The sequence below is a fragment of the Oculina patagonica genome, chromosome 8 (assembly GCF_052425735.1).
Source record: "Oculina patagonica isolate OP01 chromosome 8, crgOcupat, whole genome shotgun sequence".
NCBI lineage: Eukaryota > Metazoa > Cnidaria > Anthozoa > Scleractinia > Oculinidae > Oculina > Oculina patagonica.
In genome coordinates, this window is record NC_135765.1 from 8,192,106 (window position 1) to 8,208,797 (window position 16,692).

The window sequence follows — 16,692 nt, forward strand, 5'->3', positions numbered from 1 at the left end:
CTTGTTTCTTGACCCCAAAAAATACCGGACTTCAAACCCTGAACGAAATTATCGGCTCTAAAACCTTATTCTTCGCTACTATCCTCGGTCAATGATAGCCGCACGAAGAACAACAACAAAGCTCAAAACCTCTTGCAAACAAATTTAATTTAATTATTTTCGCAGTAAATACAAGTTATCAAACGCTCTTTGTCTTGTACAGTAGAGTATGGAGACATTAGCTCACCTTAAATCTTATATCCTTCTTGAAAAGAGCTGAAATATTCGACAAGAAAACTTCGTCCGTTTCACTGTACTTTTCCGAGAATCAACACACGCGGGTTCCTAGAATTCCGAGAAAAACGCGCGGGCCTCGGGATTTTACCCTTGTGGGAAAAATCCCGGGATTTTACCCTTGTGGGAAAAATCCCGGGATTTTACCCTTGGGGGAAAAATCCCGGGATTTTACCCTTGGGGGAAAATTCCCGTCACCTTGTCATTGGTTCATTCTGTATCAGGTCACCTCGAAAAAGAATTGACCGGAATGGAAATACTAGAGCCCAGTTCTTCTGGGATGGGAAAGCTCTTGTATAAAAGGAGCTACCTTGCTCATTTATTCACTCGCAAACATAGTTTGGTCTTGAGCGCTCTGAGAAGAAGATGGAAACCAATGAGAGGCAAACAGAAAGTGACGAAGAGGTGCTGAGAGAAGTCGTAGCCCTCGAGGATAAGATAGAAGGAGATGAGACAACTATGGTTGAAGGAGAAATTATGGAACCTGAGATGGCTCGTGCAAGTCCGATGAGAGCTAGAATGCAGGTTAGCACGTGGTCGAATTTACCTTCGCTCGCGAAGAAAGTTCTTACATTGTGTTTTGTTTTTGTCTAGTATTTGGTTTAAAGGTTGAGAATGAAAGGTCGCGGGGCGGCCGCTACAAGCGCTACAAATAATGAAAAAATAAGAGAATTAACGATGTAATTATCATGGCAATTATCAACAATGTTTGAAACTGCAAAAGTCGTTAACAGTATTAGACTAAATGCCTTTTACAGACATGCACAGAATCTTTACTCTACATCAATTTTATCTTCATTCGCCATCTTTGATTTTGATATCTTCAATGTATGACGGGTGAATGAAATTTGGAAAGGATCAGTTGAAGACAAAAAATGTTAAGTAAATTTGAAGTAATTGTCTGTGCAAGTAGTCGATTACTGATCGACAAGGTCGTAGTCATTTCATGGTTTAGGAGCCGACTACGTTCCTCCCTCCCTGCTTGCACATGCGTTAATGACGTTGCTTGATGGGTTAGAAGCTTTATTTCCTCACGCAAATACTAATGACTCTCTACAGTGGTACCGTCCACATACGTTGTATAAGACATAGAGCTAACTCCTCGATTATTTATTTAACTTTATTGTTTGTTTTATTTACATTTTAGATGTTCAACTTTGAATTAACCCCTCACGTGGATCGACGAGTACGTCGGTTTGGTCTGCATATGCGCAATTATACTGCGCGTTTGATCCAGAGAGGGGAGGAGGAGCTGACTTGTCCATACCCTTGGGACAGAGACCTGTCTTGGCGCAAGAAATGGCAGCGGCCCTTCAACGAGCCATAGAACGATATGTTCTGACGGATGATGAAGTGGATGATAGAGATCACCTACTCGTCAACGTCAATAGTGATCGGTTAAGAAACGCTTATCACTCTGTGCGTCTTAGAGTGAGAGATTGGAGGCACAACACGGAACCTGCGCAACAAGTGTTACAACAATTATCCAACATGCTCAACTCCAATGAGAATTTTACCATGGATGACACCTTTAATATGAACATTTCTCATGTCAGAGACCCTGGAATAGGTCGTGGACGAACCCCCAAATTGGGATTGGATCCCATCCGTACCATCTTGAACGACAAACGAAGCGTCGTGCAGATCAAGAACAACGACAACATGTGCTGCGCCAGAGCCTTGGTCGTCGCGAAGGCCTATCGTGATTTTGGTGCGCGCCATCCCCATTACAGAGGGGTTGTGCGTGGAGAACAGGAACAAAAGGAAGCGGCGCAGGTCCTGCATAGAAACGCTGGTGTGATGGAAGGACCCTGTGGCCTAGAGGAGATTGCTGCGTTTCAAACTTATTTGAGGGACTATCAGATTGTGGTTGTGTCCGTGGAGCATGGCTACCAAATAATCTACAAAGGTCCTGAACAACCGGAAACCAAACGGTTGGTGTTGATCAAACATGGTCAACACTATCACGCCTGTCATTCCCTCAAGGGGTTCTTTGAGAAATCTTATTATTGCCTCCGATGTGAAACGGGTAGTAACAACCGCAGTAAACATAGTTGTCCTGGGACCCAATGCTTTGCTTGCCATCAGACCGATTGCGTCGACTATCGACACGGCGGTACTGCCGAACTACCCTGCGTCGATTGCCGTCGAAGTTTCTTCGGAGAGAGATGTCATCAGTTGCACAAGACGCGTCAGAGTGGTCCTGGACAAAAACAGGCTGAATTCGGTAAACGGAACAGTGTCTGTCACACTCATAAGAAATGCCTGGATTGCCGTAAAGTATACAGCGGGTACGAAATCAAGCACGGGCATCAATGCGGTCACGGGGAATGCCCTTCGTGCAAGAAATACCAAGACCTGCAAACCCATCAATGTTATATTCAAAACCCAGACAAAGTGGCCGAAGAACGAAGAAATCGGAAGAGACGAAGGGATGGATCGGTCGCGCCCCCTCCAGAACGCGACCCGCCCCTGTTCGTGAGCTGGGATGCTGAAGCCCGCCAAGACGATGGAGAGCATGTGCCAAATCTTATTTGTGCCATGGCCAATGACCGCGAATATTCCTTTGAGGGGGAGGAGTGTGTCGTGCATTTCCTGGATTGGCTTCGATTCTTGGCTCGAGAAAATGACGTCATTGCCGTCGCTCATAATTTTCAGGGGTATGACTCGTACTTCATCTTGAACGAATTGTACCGTCAAGCCGTGTGTCCCGAGCAAGTCGTCAATGGAGCTAAAATCCTGTCCATGAGCATCCCGGGCATTACGTTCAAGGATTCCATGTGTTTCATGCAAATGCCTCTGTCTTCCTTTCCTAAAGCGTTTGGTCTGACGGAGCAAAAGAAGGGTTTCTTCCCTCATTTTTTTAACACCCGGGAAAACCAGACGTACGTGGGACGTCTACCCGCTCGTGACTATTACGATCCGGAGGGGATGTCGAAACAGAGGAGAGACGAATTTGAGATCTGGTACGCCGAACAACTGAGCGAAGACAACCCGTTTGATTTTCAGCAAGAGCTCCTGGCCTATTGTCGGTCCGATGTCAAATTGTTGCATGAGGGGTGCCGCGTCTTCCGGGAAGAATTCGAAGAGGTGGCAGGCTTCGACCCGATGGAAAAATGTTTGACCATTGCGTCGGCGTGTTCGCGGTATTACAATACCCAGTGTCTTAAAGAGCATACCTTGGCGTCGGAACCTCTCCGGGGGTGGCATGGAAAAGGAAAACCCCATTCCCAAGTCTCCCTCGAATGGCTGCATTACCTGGACAGTCGTTCGCCCACGCGCATACAACACGCCAGAAACGGGGGAGAATGCCAGATCTTTCTGAGAGGACATCGGGTCCACGTGGACGGGAAAGACGAGGATGACGTCATATACGAGTTCTATGGTTGCTTTTACCATGGCTGCCCTGATTGTTTTCCCAACAGGGATCAAAAGTATAGTTTACTGAACCGACGCAGCATGCGAGAAGTATACGAAGAAACGCGATGTCGCGCCGCGACCATCCGAGCCGCCGGATACACCCTTGTTGAAATGTGGGAGTGTACGTGGCAAAAGATGAAAAGGGACGATGAACGCGTCAAAGCGTTTGTCGACACCTTGGAGCTGCTCCCCCGCTTGGAACCTAGAGACGCTTTCTTTGGAGGGCGCACCAACGCCATTCAATTGTATCACCAGACCCGTGAGGATGAAGAGATTCATTACGTGGATTTTACGTCCTTGTACCCTTGGGTCAACAAGAATTGCACGTATCCCGAAGGACATCCTAAAGTCATTTTGGAACCGGGACACACGGACCTCAGTCAGTACTTTGGTTTGGTGAAATGCAGCGTTCACCCCCCATTTGGGTTATTCAGCCCTGTATTGCCTTATCGTCATGGAGGCAAACTGACCTTTCCCCTCTGCCGCACCTGTGTGGAAACGGAGCAGCCTAAACCCTTGACCGAACGGTCCATGACCTGCTCTCACACCCGAGAACAACGCCTATTGACTGGGACTTGGTGTACCCCCGAATTGGAAGAAGCCGTCCGTCAGGGGTATACGATTGAACACGTCCATGAGGTGTGGCATTTTGAGCGTCGATCCAATGAGTTGTTTAAGTCGTACGTGGACACGTTTCTGAAGTTGAAACAGGAAGCCAGTGGTTGGCCTGACTGGGTAGGCGACGACGAGGAGAAACGGCAGCAGTACCTCGATGATTACGAGAGGCAAGAAGGCATACGACTCGACCCTGACAAAATTGAAAAGAATCCTGGCAAACGGTCCCTGGCCAAGATGATGCTGAATAGTTTCTGGGGCAAGTATGGTCAGCAGGGAAACAAGCCTCAGGTGGAAGCCTTTACCTCTCCCGCGGACTTTTACAATCTGTTGCGCGACGAAAGCGTCACCATCAGCGACATACGCGTCGTGAATCCCGACATGTTGGAAGTGGTCCATAAGCATCGAGACGAGTGTGAGCAGGTCCAACCCAACGTCAACATCTTCGTGGCTTGCTTTACCACGTGTTACGCCCGCTTGAAACTCTACCAAGAAGGCCTGGCTCGTCTTCGTCCGCATCAAATTTTATATTTTGATACGGATTCTTTGATTTACAGGCGAGGCCCCGCGGACCCTACCCTTCCTCTCGGAGACTTTTTGGGGGATTTTACCAATGAGCTCGACCCCCAAGATTACATCACGGAATTCGCAGCCGCGGGGCCAAAGAATTATGGATATAAGACGAGGCAGGGAAAAGTCTGTTGCAAGGTGAGAGGGTTCTCCCTCAATGTCCGCGGATCGACGCAGTTAAATTTTGAGACGTTGAAAGACAATGTTCTGTCTGAAGTCCGAGACCCTCTCGACCGCGTCGCACGTCACGTCCCCGTCTTCAATCCTCACAAGATTACCCGGGACCCCAAAACCAAGACCCTTCACACCGTCACCGAGATCAAGCGGTATCAAGTGGTATTTGACAAGCGCGTCGTCGACCCTGTCACGATGGCCTCGTACCCGTATGGTTATCGGGCTAGCGCGTCATTATAAAGTCTCGCACTCTTTTTTAAAACTTTTTAATTGATCCCAAGTCATCAGAGAGAGAATCCTCATGGCTCCACAAAAACGGTCTCGCCGCAGAAGACAGCGTAGAAAGAACCGGTCACGGGTAGAAAAAATGTACGTGGGTGGAAACTTGTTATCTAGTTTGGCGTCGGCTGCCAAGCTGGGATACACGCTGGGAAAAGACAAACGATATAAAAGGATGGGAGCCCTAGGTGTGACGGGTAGTTACAACAGACGCGCGTATGAAACCCCCGAGGGATGGTTAAGGAGGAGAGGGCTCCGCAAGTTATAAGAAAAGAGAGAGAGAGAGTATGTTTCATTGCAACGACTGCCTGTTGGACACCTTCCTCAAACTGTGCCTACAACATTATGAACAAATGCCTTTGGACGATATGGACCGCCAAGCCATGCATACCGTGATCCAGTTCTTACGTCAACGCCAGTGGGACGCCATGTTGACTTTTACACATGATTATAACGAGACTCACTTTTCGGATTTGATTGTAACACTAGGCAATAGAGCCATTGCTCGCTCTCAACTTCGCTCGATCCGGGACACGTAACCCGTTTTGTACATAGGCATTGGGACGAATTAAAATCATTTCATTTTTTTTTTGTCACGATGAGTCTTTACGAGCATTGGGAGTGGGTGAGTCGATTGTGTGAAAAATCGTAGTCCAGTGGATAGCGTTCCCGCTCGGCATGCCGGCGACCCGGGTTCGAATCCTCTTGGTGCCAACTTTTTTAACTAAAAAAAAATGACCAACATTCCCACATCTACATCTACAGACATAATACGCAGAAAAAGTCAACGGAACACACCAACGCTAAAAATAAGAAACGATTTTCGTGGTTCGTAGGGTCGCGCCGTGTCACGTGATCTGATGGGTCAGTCACTCATTCCCAGTACACCCGAGAAAGGGGGATACTCCCCATCCCCCTCTCTCAGGCGATTTTTTAAAAAATAGCTTCACAATTGTGCGTTTTTGTCTCAGTATCGCCGACCAAAATTCTTTGAAAAAGCATGGCAATTTGTGAACAATATATAATGGATCTTGCTAACTCACTATGAAGTGTGAGTGTATCGCGAATATCGAGTATCGAGTATCGAGTGTCGAGTATCGAATATCGAATATCGAGTATCGAATATCGAATTTCGGGGTATCGTGTATCGAGTATCGAATATCGGGGGCTTTGATAACGTAGGTCCCAATGGGACCACGTGATCGATATCCGGGCTCACCATGTTGAATTAATTATTGTAAAACGTATAGATGCCTTAATTATACCGTGTTTGGACAGTGGGTCCTACGTGGTCCAGCGGTTAGCGCGATCGCGCGTCATGCCGGCGGCCCGCGGTCGACTCCCTCACACCGCTTCTTTTTTTCCAAAAAAAAAATAAATGCAAATTAGTATCGAATATCGAGTATCGGATCGAGTATCGAGTATCGATATGCAAATTAAAACCACTGTAAGTACGCATCTCATTATGCAAATTTTCTTTGTACCACGTGTTCGATATCCGCCTTTCTGATTGGAGGCTGCCCCAAATCCTCGATTCTGATTGGTTCCTTCCCCAAAAGCACCCCCTTACTACTCACGACAAAAACAAAAATTGCTGGCAAAAAAAGGGTCAACAAATGTTCCTGGCTGGGAAAAAGTCAGAACATTTTGGATGCTGGCTGGCGAAAACGGCTATTAAAATAATTGCTAGCTGGCTCTGAAGAGCGGATATTTTTTTCCCACGGTAGTTAAAAATTAACTGAAAATGCCTTTGCGCATGCCTATTTATCATCTAGGTCACTAATGAATGGATTTTGATAATAACCTTCGTTGGGTACTTCTGATTAAACCGCTCTTCTACATCTCTGAAAAACGACTTGCCATTTTTCAAGAAAGGGAGTAAAAATGCATCGAATGATAAAATTGGTTGTTAATCTCTAGGCAAACCGCTATTAAAAGATCAATCAAACCTTTTGTTTGTAGTTTGATGACCGTTTATGAAACGGTATAACTTACTCCTTATTTTGACGAAAACGACACGAATAGGTGTAATAGGCGTCGCGAAACTACAACTGCAAAAATTATTAAAAAGTGTGTTTTTAATGTTTGCGTGTTAAAGTTCTTAGCTGTTCCGTTGGGAAGCGATATCATAATGAAGAGTTTATTCGAACAGGAACAGAAATCGATAATTGTGAAATTCCACGTTTGGGAGTTAATAATAAAGGGAATAAATCAAAGTATTTAAACTTTCTTTTTACTCCAACGTGGAGCAAAAGGGGGCGTTTGGCAAGTTCCTTGGAATTGTGTAGCTTAATACAGGACAGCCGATCTTTCGCACTTCAGGACGTCATGATGAACAAATGAACAAAGGATCCACATTGGCAAAGCATAAGCAATTGTTAACAGTAGTACTGTAAAGTATTATTTTACTGCGTAGTATTATTTTAATAGACTGTGTCAGCCCCGTTATTTCCAGTAGTATAGCAGCTCTCGTAAGCGTGTTATTCTACTATACACTGGTCCTCTAGTGTAGCAGTTGCTATTGTTTTTGGGGTTATAGGGGCATTGTTCCTGTTGTTTGTTCTATTGTTCTCTCAAAGGGTAGCAAGCCATTCATGTGAGATCTTGCGAGAGCTGTTACCCGACCGTTATTTCGAACCCCCACTATCTTGAATGACTTTTCTTCTTCGTTGGCTCGAGATAGCAGGGTCCTCCTGTAAATAGCGCTGCGCACTATTACTAACAATAAATTTTCGCGCATGAGAACCCCCCGCATGACGCAGGCAATAAATGTGGTTTGGTCTAAGGTTTTGTATGAATTAGACCGATCGGACGAGCGTTTCTTTGTGCGATTTTTTCCTGGTATGTCATCTCAGGTTAGCTCTGTTGTGTTGCACAATGAGCAATTTAAGACAGTGTGAACATTCTGACTTTTTCGTAATTTTTTTTTTCTTCTCAGTTCAGTTCGGGCCTTTACAATATACACTGCATATACAATAACTGCGTGCATGAGGGAAAACATCACATTTAATGTACCTCTCTGTTTGACAAACCTTTTACAGTCAACTCTCGTTATAGCGGACACGCTCGGGACGTCGTTTAGTGTCCGTTATAGCGAGAGTCCGTAATAGCGGGAGTCATTTCCAGTCAAACTTCTTTCGGCGGGGATCTGGATTTTGTCCGTAATAGCGAGTGTCCGCAATAGCGGGGTGTCCGCAAGGCGAGAGTTGTCTGTATATAAACCAACGTTTTAGCTCTTCTTAGTCACACAGCTAAGAGCAGTTTCGTTGTCTGAGTCACAGGGAGGTTCAAAGTTCTGTGACGTCATTAGTGCGCAGCGCTATTCGTAGTTAGTGAGGTTTGATCAATTCATCGTGCAAAGTCTTAACTTTGTTTTAAATTCTCTTTGCTGATACCAGTCTAAGTTTAATTTTCTTATATTTCCCAAAATCAATCCAGAAAGAGGACACATGAGACATTTAACTGAAAGTGTGATGGCATTTGCCTCCTTTCGAGTTAATAGCGCTTCGAATCTTGTGAAGAGTTATAGTTTTGTATTTTTGTACAATAGATAATTGAGCACCCTGTATAGAAAAGACCACATCAGTATGTGACACTTCCCCATGACTCGAGAAAGTATGTATGTTCTTTCCGTATACAGACAACTCTCGCCTTGCGGACACCCCGCTATTGCGGACACTCGCTATTACGGACAAAATCCAGATCCCCGCCGAAAGAAGTTTGACTGGAAATGACTCCCGCTATTACGGACTCTCGCTACAGTCAACTCTCGTTATAGCGGACACGCTCGGGACGTCGTTTAGTGTCCGTTATAGCGAGAGTCCGTAATAGCGGGAGTCATTTCCAGTCAAACTTCTTTCGGCGGGGATCTGGATTTTGTCCGTAATAGCGAGTGTCCGCAATAGCGGGGTGTCCGCAAGGCGAGAGTTGTCTGTATAACGGACACTAAACGACGTCCCGAGCGTGTCCGCTATAACGAGAGTTGACTGTATAGTGCTTGAGACATCAAAGTCTGAAATTAACTCCTTGGGCATAGATTCGGGAGAGTTAAGTTGACTTCTGAAATTGTTCGATAACCATACTGCCATCCAAGTAAAAAAAAACGAGTTTACACGAGCAATTTTTATGTGGCAATTTTTTATGTAATAACTTTTATTTGCTCGTATAGATGAGAAAAATTGGTCAAGTTTTATGTGACCAATATATTTGTTGACAAGCTGGCGTTTTAGCTTTTATATGTGACAAATAAATGTTGTCACATACGAAAAATTGCTCGTGTAGACGACTCGACACATAAAAGTGTGGCAAATATTACGTTAGCATATGGTTGGGTCACACAGCAGTCAAACGTCGCGGGCGTGCGCAGTTTCCCCCAAACTGCTCCAACCTGCTCCATACAAATGTGTTAAATTTCCGAAATTTTTCGCTTTAAAGCCAAACGTTGACGCCGTCACTGGAAAGTTAAGGTGTATACGCCGCTTATACATTGGAAATTTGATAATCGCTATCCACTGAGTTTCCCAGCTTGAAATTTTCATTCTCTGTGCCATTTCTATAACGTTTTCCCGCACAAGTCTTACACACTTTCGAGTCAAATTCTTTAATAGTTCGATGCGCCGAAAACCGGAAGTGACGTCAATTTTTGCGTTTGACCGTTGCATGGGTCCCCAATCTCCGATCCCAAACTCCCACTGGGCACTGCGCACGTGTATCTCTGTGCGTATCTCTGCTGTTCAAGGTCATTTAAGGCGCGCTAAACTTTGAACTGCCGACAAAAAATTGTTGTGTCCTCTACACGATTAAATATATTTGTCACATAAAAATAGCCCGTGTAAACCCGGCTTAATGGCGAGTTTACACGGACAATTTTTATGTGGCAATTTTTATGTTACAACTTTAATTTGCTCGTGTAGATGAGAAAAAATTGTCAATTTTTATGTGACAAATATCTTTAAAAAACTCTTTAAATAAGTGTAATTATGACTTAACCTGTTTTCGGATGCGCCAAATCGTATATAAATAAAAATCGCCACAGCAATACTGGCGACGCTAATTATTCAAATGTCTCATATTTCAGCCAAAACTTGGTCAAAGCAAACTGAATAACCCAAGCCAGTTCTTGGATATGATTTAGTACATTATCTAAATGCTTCATAGCCTGAGTTTTAGCAAACACCAAGGTGTAGCACATGCTTTAAACTTTAATCGTGGCTAACAGGTTTGATATAAACTTTAGTCAGTGGGAAAATGAGCAGTTCTAAAATTTTATTCTATGCCTTCCAGATTATCGCCAGATGAAATTTTTTTCACCAAACTAGAAGTAGAAGTCTCAGCTCCATGAATTAATCTGTGGAAAAAGATTTTTCTTAACCTTCTTGCCTTTGGCATGAGAGCGAAGTTTCGTGTTACATTTTGGCTGTTTTGAAGCCTGCGATAGCGAAAAGCGTTATTTTCGATTTCCTCCAAATCGAAGCGGTCTTTAAAAAAATCTACATCAAGTTTAGTCACTCGATAATACATATCCATGGCAAAAATATGAGCGAAAACAAAATTTTGACTGTGGCCGTGATTTTAATAGGCATTACTTCTTAAGACAAATTATCTGTAAGATGTACAGCAAAAGGGACTTAAAGGGAACCTTCACTCTTACAACAAATTTACGTTGAATTTTTTTTTGAAATAATGCATAAATTCAAATTTTACAGTAAAAGGGAGTGACTATTACATTTTATATTCTATATACACTTAACATTGCAGGCAATAAATTTCAGAGTTCAAGCACCAATGATTATAATTACCTACAGCATGCAATAGTATACCGATTCCAAAACTGATAGACTGCGTAAGCTACTAAATCACATGTTTACCCAACCTGAATTTTTAAACTATAAACCACTGAACCTCGTTACATGCTCCAAGCGATATGGATATAACATACTTGAGTATCGCTTAACTTATGCGCACAGCACCTTATATATTTGTAGTTCTAATGCAGGTGATATATACACCACGATCAACGTGACGAAAGCTATTCACGAACAAAACGGAAACCTACGCCGATCATAAACTTCAAAAGAGAATAAAATGGAAGAGCTCTATTCATTACGGTTTCTGGCTTACAGTTATAGAACCTTGGGCAGCCTATATGAAACGAAAGTTATAAAGTTAGGAATCATGACAGGAGAGAGGCCGATCGCGAAGGTGTAAACTCGATAACAACGGCAACATGGCATGATAGAGGACTTAAACATGGGATCTCCTGAACCGAATAGGGGTATGCGTTATTGAAAAGACATGCAAACTACTCCTCTCGAAATATTGTACAGTTTGGTATAGAGGTAGTAGCCGTGATACGAGTATCAGTTCTAAAGTGACCTGAAAAGTTCCAAACTTGTGTGACGACTCTTCTCTCTGTCGTGGAAGTATTTGTTTAATGCCTTCAGTCACCATTCTGGACTCACGGGCACGATTTCAATCGGTTTAAACATAAACTAGGCATTTATTTTGTGCTGGCAGCCCCTTGCAATTGTTATGAGAAGTTGGCTCTGGTATTTTGTTTTCTTTCAACCTATGTCAGAGTTATGCTGTAAATAAAGAAAAAGAAAATATATTCAGAATGCCGTGGAATATCATTATTGAGCCTTCAGTGTCTTCCCCTTCCCTCCTCCCATCGTTTAAAACTTGCCAAGTAAAGGCACTTACCGAACCCCAGCCTACTGAGAACTTGTCGATGCAAGGAACGTGGGTAAAACATAATAAAAGCATCGATTTTTGTGGATTACATTTTTTTACCGAAAAGTCAGGGTTGGAAACGACCTTTTCTTTGGCCCTTTCATATTTGTAAGATAACCCGTACAATGTGACTTCAACTTCTATTGCACGTTAAGTAACGTTAAAGATTTACACTTTTAAAAATATGATCTGCCCTTGCGTTTCATGGTAGCACTATGATAGTACCTTGCTTTCAGTTGATGTTATACTTTTTGAAATTTAATGGCGTTGCACAGTTACCTTGACAACCATAGAGCTCTGCCCTCATTGATATGTGGTGATTCCAAGCTACTGGTCGAAAACGGATGTAACGTGCTCTGATTGGTGGGTTTAAATCATGATACACAACAGTGTTCTCGTCTGTGTTTCCAGCAAATTCCTAAATTAGTAAGATTACAAATTGTTAGCGATCTGCCACTTGAATACTTTCTGGTTTAACTCTCTATCGTCGTATTCTCGAACAGAATTAAACCCTAGGTCTCTAACTGAAGACCGCAGTGATAATCGAAAACTTCGATAATCAACGGTTCAAAACAGTAAGTTGAAAATTAAGTTCACTGATGATTTTTCTTAAACTCATTAATAATTCGTGAAGTTAAAACAAAGAATATCATAACCGTGAAGGAGGTTTGGATACCCGTTCTTAATAAGCATAGATTTTTACGATTTTAATTCTCCATTTACTCCATAGTTTTTGTTCCGATTGAGAAGATCAATCAAATACTCGAGACAATGTTTCATCGGCTATCCAAACACCTCGAATTTCGTCAAAAATACTCCGCTGCGCGTAGTAATTTCAAAAGTCTCCTCGGTGTTTGGATATCCCGAATGATGAAACACTGTCTCTCGTGTTTGATATATTACATAAAAATGCAGTACTTTCTTTAGTGCAATATTGATGACGTTACGCTGTCATCATGGCACCATTTCCGTTGAAACGGCTAGCGTGACAGTTGAGAGGAAACAGAGAAATATGAAAGTGAAAAAAAACAAATTTAGGTGTTGACTGTTACGATTTAGACATCTCCTTTTATCAACGTCTCGATGAACGAACGCGAAGTCCATTTTACCTTATTTTTAAGTTGTCCTTGTTCCTTGTAGAACCGGAAGTTCACTTCATCGTCACTGTACTGCAGATTGTACTTGGTTACCCACTGCAGCCATTTGCTCTCTTCTCTTCCTTGTGTTGCTACACGTGTCACAGTAAAGTAGTTGCTAACAAGATCAACTTGAAGCCATTGGTTGGCGTCCGATGTTGCAGCTGCCCAAGCGCCTGCTTTCATTAGAGTTTCATGGAAATGTAGTCTGCCCTGGATGGGAGCAGCATAATTGACACCCCATTCTGAAGAGGCAGTAAGTTGTCCGTCACTGATTGAACCGCTTTCCATTCCAAGGGCTTCTTATTCTGGGTTTGCCCCTAGGCATTTATCCTGAGAAATATTGATTGCTCTTACTTTCTGTGTCCATGTCACAGCGAGCAAGAATGGAACTCCCAGATCTCGTGGAATCCAACCAGTAATTACCGTTGAACGCTTGTGCTCCTTCACTGGCCTTAATCTCTGTACACGAATCAGCAGGCAGCTGGGGAATGGACCCAAGAGGCACTGGAAATGAAATAAGCACAAAATTATTAAATGGAAAACAAACTGCTCCTTTTTCACTTTCGTAACCATGACGCATCTATCTCGAAGTCTCGGCCGATGAATTAGGATTTTCCTGATAGTTTACCGATTTCTTTGTTTTTTGTGAAATAAACTGATTTCTTTGAAAAGATTAATCACATCAGTTCCAAGGGCAGAGAGCCGACGTCAACAAGTACGTTCCTTCAAAACGAGGAACTTAGACATTAAACTTTAACTTAATATAATTAGACTCGTTTAAGGAGAATCTATTCATAAATCCTTCTGTTATGAGATACTACAACTCAGACTCCTGCATCGTGGCTCTGCTAAGAAAGTGCACTGAAAAGTAAAAGAGAAAGTTGCTCAACAGGTTCTTAGCCTTTTTCTGATACTTCACCTAAGGTCGTATTTATTTGCAACATACGCGCTCGATTTGCCCGTTGGAATTTTATTATTATTTAATTTAAAACAATAAAAAATTCCAACGGGCAAATGCAAAGGCTAGACGCGTATGTTGCAAATAAATACGCCCTAAATAACTAATTTACCCGTAATTACCTGTTTCAATTATTATATTTTCAAGGCTTATTTAGTCTACCTCTTTTCGACGCCTTTTTCATGTAATATCGTTCGCTGTTCTTGACGAAGTCCTCTGGCCTGGCCTCCTTAGTTCTGTTATTCAACTCGCATATTCTTCCGAACATGATGTAGTTAAAGCTTTGACATCTGACGTCAGAGTTGCATGCCTCTATGCAGTCTAGAGAAAGTGACCGGGCCTGAAACGTCTTAAAGGTGTGATTCTTGAGCATCATTTGATAGATGGAGTAAGTGTCGCTTTCACATTTGTGGGTGGCAATTTTACTAAACATTAAAGACACCATAAACAATTCGACGAAAACAAGGATCTGTTTCCGAGCCATTTGTTCTACATCAGGTTACTGGAACATTTTCCTAAATTAAAAAAAAAAAAATACTTTGGGTTATTATATTTAAGCTTAACATTTCCCAGTAGAAATAGTGAGCTATCGCTATACCTAACATACTCTCTATTCAACTTCTTACAGAATTTGGTCATTTGAAGATGACGTCCTACTTAAATGTACCAATATGCTTTTATTTGCCTATTTCTGATGGTATTATATACGCCCGCGGGTTGTTATGCAGCGCGGGTTGATGTAGGTTGATGCAGCGCTTCCTGTTGTCACTTCTTTCGAAATGGCTGCAAAACAACGAGACCGTCGACATTTGGGAAGATCACACAGACGTTAATATTTTATCAAAGCTTAGAGATGTTGCAGAGCCTCTATTGTATCTACTTATAAGCTTGATTAAAAAAGACTGCCATACTTTTTTTTTTAAAAAAAGTACAGTTTGAATTTTATTCGTTCTTGTGTGTTTGTTGAGCTCGGCAATAGGGTCTATCTTCATTGACTCGCTAAAAATCTATCTTCATAGTCTCGCCAATAGTCTCGCTGTTGGCTTGATTCAAACTCAATGATCATAAGAGTTGCTTTGGTTAATTATAAAAACAACTTAATAGACCTTGGTCATTGTTTGTTTGTTTGGGTGTTTTTTATTTTTTTTTTTTTTTTTTTTTTTTTTGGGGGGGGAGGGGGTGTACAGACGTTGTTGTTTTGGTTGTCTAATTATCTTCAAAGTTAAATTATATTAAGCCTTTACATCGGTCATTGCGAACTTTCCATGCATGAACCGAAAACCCTTGTAAATACCTTAAGAAACCTTTGAAATATCTGATAAAGCCGAATGGGTTTTATTCTTGCAACACACAAGAAATATTAAGCGTAATCTATTTTTTAAGCCAGGCCGTCGAGACCACCTTTCTGTCTAATTTAACGCTTTGAACGATCACGAATCTCATTTTTTCAACGCTAGTTTACTGCTCACGGCGATCACGTCTCTATATCAACACTACCCAGAAAATATTTACTTCGAAGGCCAGTTTGTTGCGTTCAGTTTTCATTAGCGGTTTGCGCAGTTTCTTGAATACGATTAATGATTAATAATTCACCAACTTTAACAAAGGCCATCTTTACATCTTTAATATTTTTCGTCGAAAGTGACTGGATTTATCTTTAAGCACGCACCATACTTAAAGGATCTATGTACACAAAATTACTTTTTTAATTGGAGTAAACCTCAACATTACAGTATTATAAATTGGTAAAACACTTAAAGGAACTGTGTAACGGCTAAGTTAACTTTATTACGTTTTGCCAAACAACCGCTATGAAACTTAATGTTTGCAAAGAGATAACTTCTGTGGATCTTAATCAGTGGCAAAACAACAGCTTCATTGCAACCAAATGTGTCCCCGGGCGTTATTATTTCAACTTACAAGTAAACAAGATTAACTTTGACAACTGTTCAGCCCAACAACATTTCAAAAACCCATATCGCAATCCGTTTCAATCTTCGTCGCTTTTGGCCATCCGTACCTTCTTTTGTATTTGGTGTTTTATCGAAATGTTCCTTCACTGTTTTAAGAGGTTATTTTTATATTTCAACGAAATTGTTGGTCATTTCCCATGCCTAAATTTAGCTAAAATCCGTGACACAGTCCCTTTAAGAAGTAATAATGGCTTTGTCTGAGGAAGATTAAGACAGATAACGATCGAAAAACACTATTTTTTTCAAGATGCATCTTGCGTGCACGTGAATCGTGCCCGAACACGATTTACCAGGTTATAAAACATCTGTCCTTTTTATCGAATAAGATGCCATATGACTTGTTATACATTTGCTATATCCAATCGGTTTTTTTCATTTTTTACAGGTGCTTGTTTTCAATCGAGTAAAGCATTTGTCACATTTTAAAAGTTGGTCCAAATTACATATATACAAGGGACGGATTTTTAATCTAACCGTTAACTACCAAATTCATAAGCAAGAAACACACCCACCCATCAGCAATAAAGAAGGAACTTCTAATAGCACCTACCTCATAAAA

At 42.1% G+C, this 16,692-nt stretch overlaps 2 protein-coding genes, 1 long non-coding RNA gene and 1 pseudogene across 4 annotated transcripts in view; 3 read left to right on the top strand and 1 right to left on the bottom strand.

The window, feature by feature from the left end:
• Positions 1-16,692, top strand: part of LOC144662569 (lactadherin-like) — a 111,247-nt gene that overhangs the window by 76,445 nt on the left and 18,110 nt on the right. The gene's annotated exons all lie outside the window — the stretch shown is intronic.
• Positions 586-929, top strand: LOC144663092 (uncharacterized). The gene is made up of 2 exons (XR_013572577.1): positions 586-798; positions 882-929. It is a non-coding gene; the product is annotated as an uncharacterized LOC144663092 (long non-coding RNA).
• Positions 1,573-5,292, top strand: LOC144663093 (uncharacterized). Its single transcript, XM_078524028.1, has one exon. The coding sequence runs from the start codon at positions 1,573-1,575 to the stop codon at positions 5,290-5,292; it is 3,720 nt and encodes a 1,239-aa protein (XP_078380154.1).
• LOC144663095 (retinoschisin-like) lies at positions 11,865-14,644 on the bottom strand (annotated as a pseudogene). The gene is made up of 5 exons (XR_013572578.1): positions 14,323-14,644; positions 13,557-13,706; positions 13,173-13,507; positions 12,343-12,481; positions 11,865-11,915 (listed from the first exon to the last, which is right to left on the bottom strand). The product of XR_013572578.1 is annotated as a retinoschisin-like (transcript).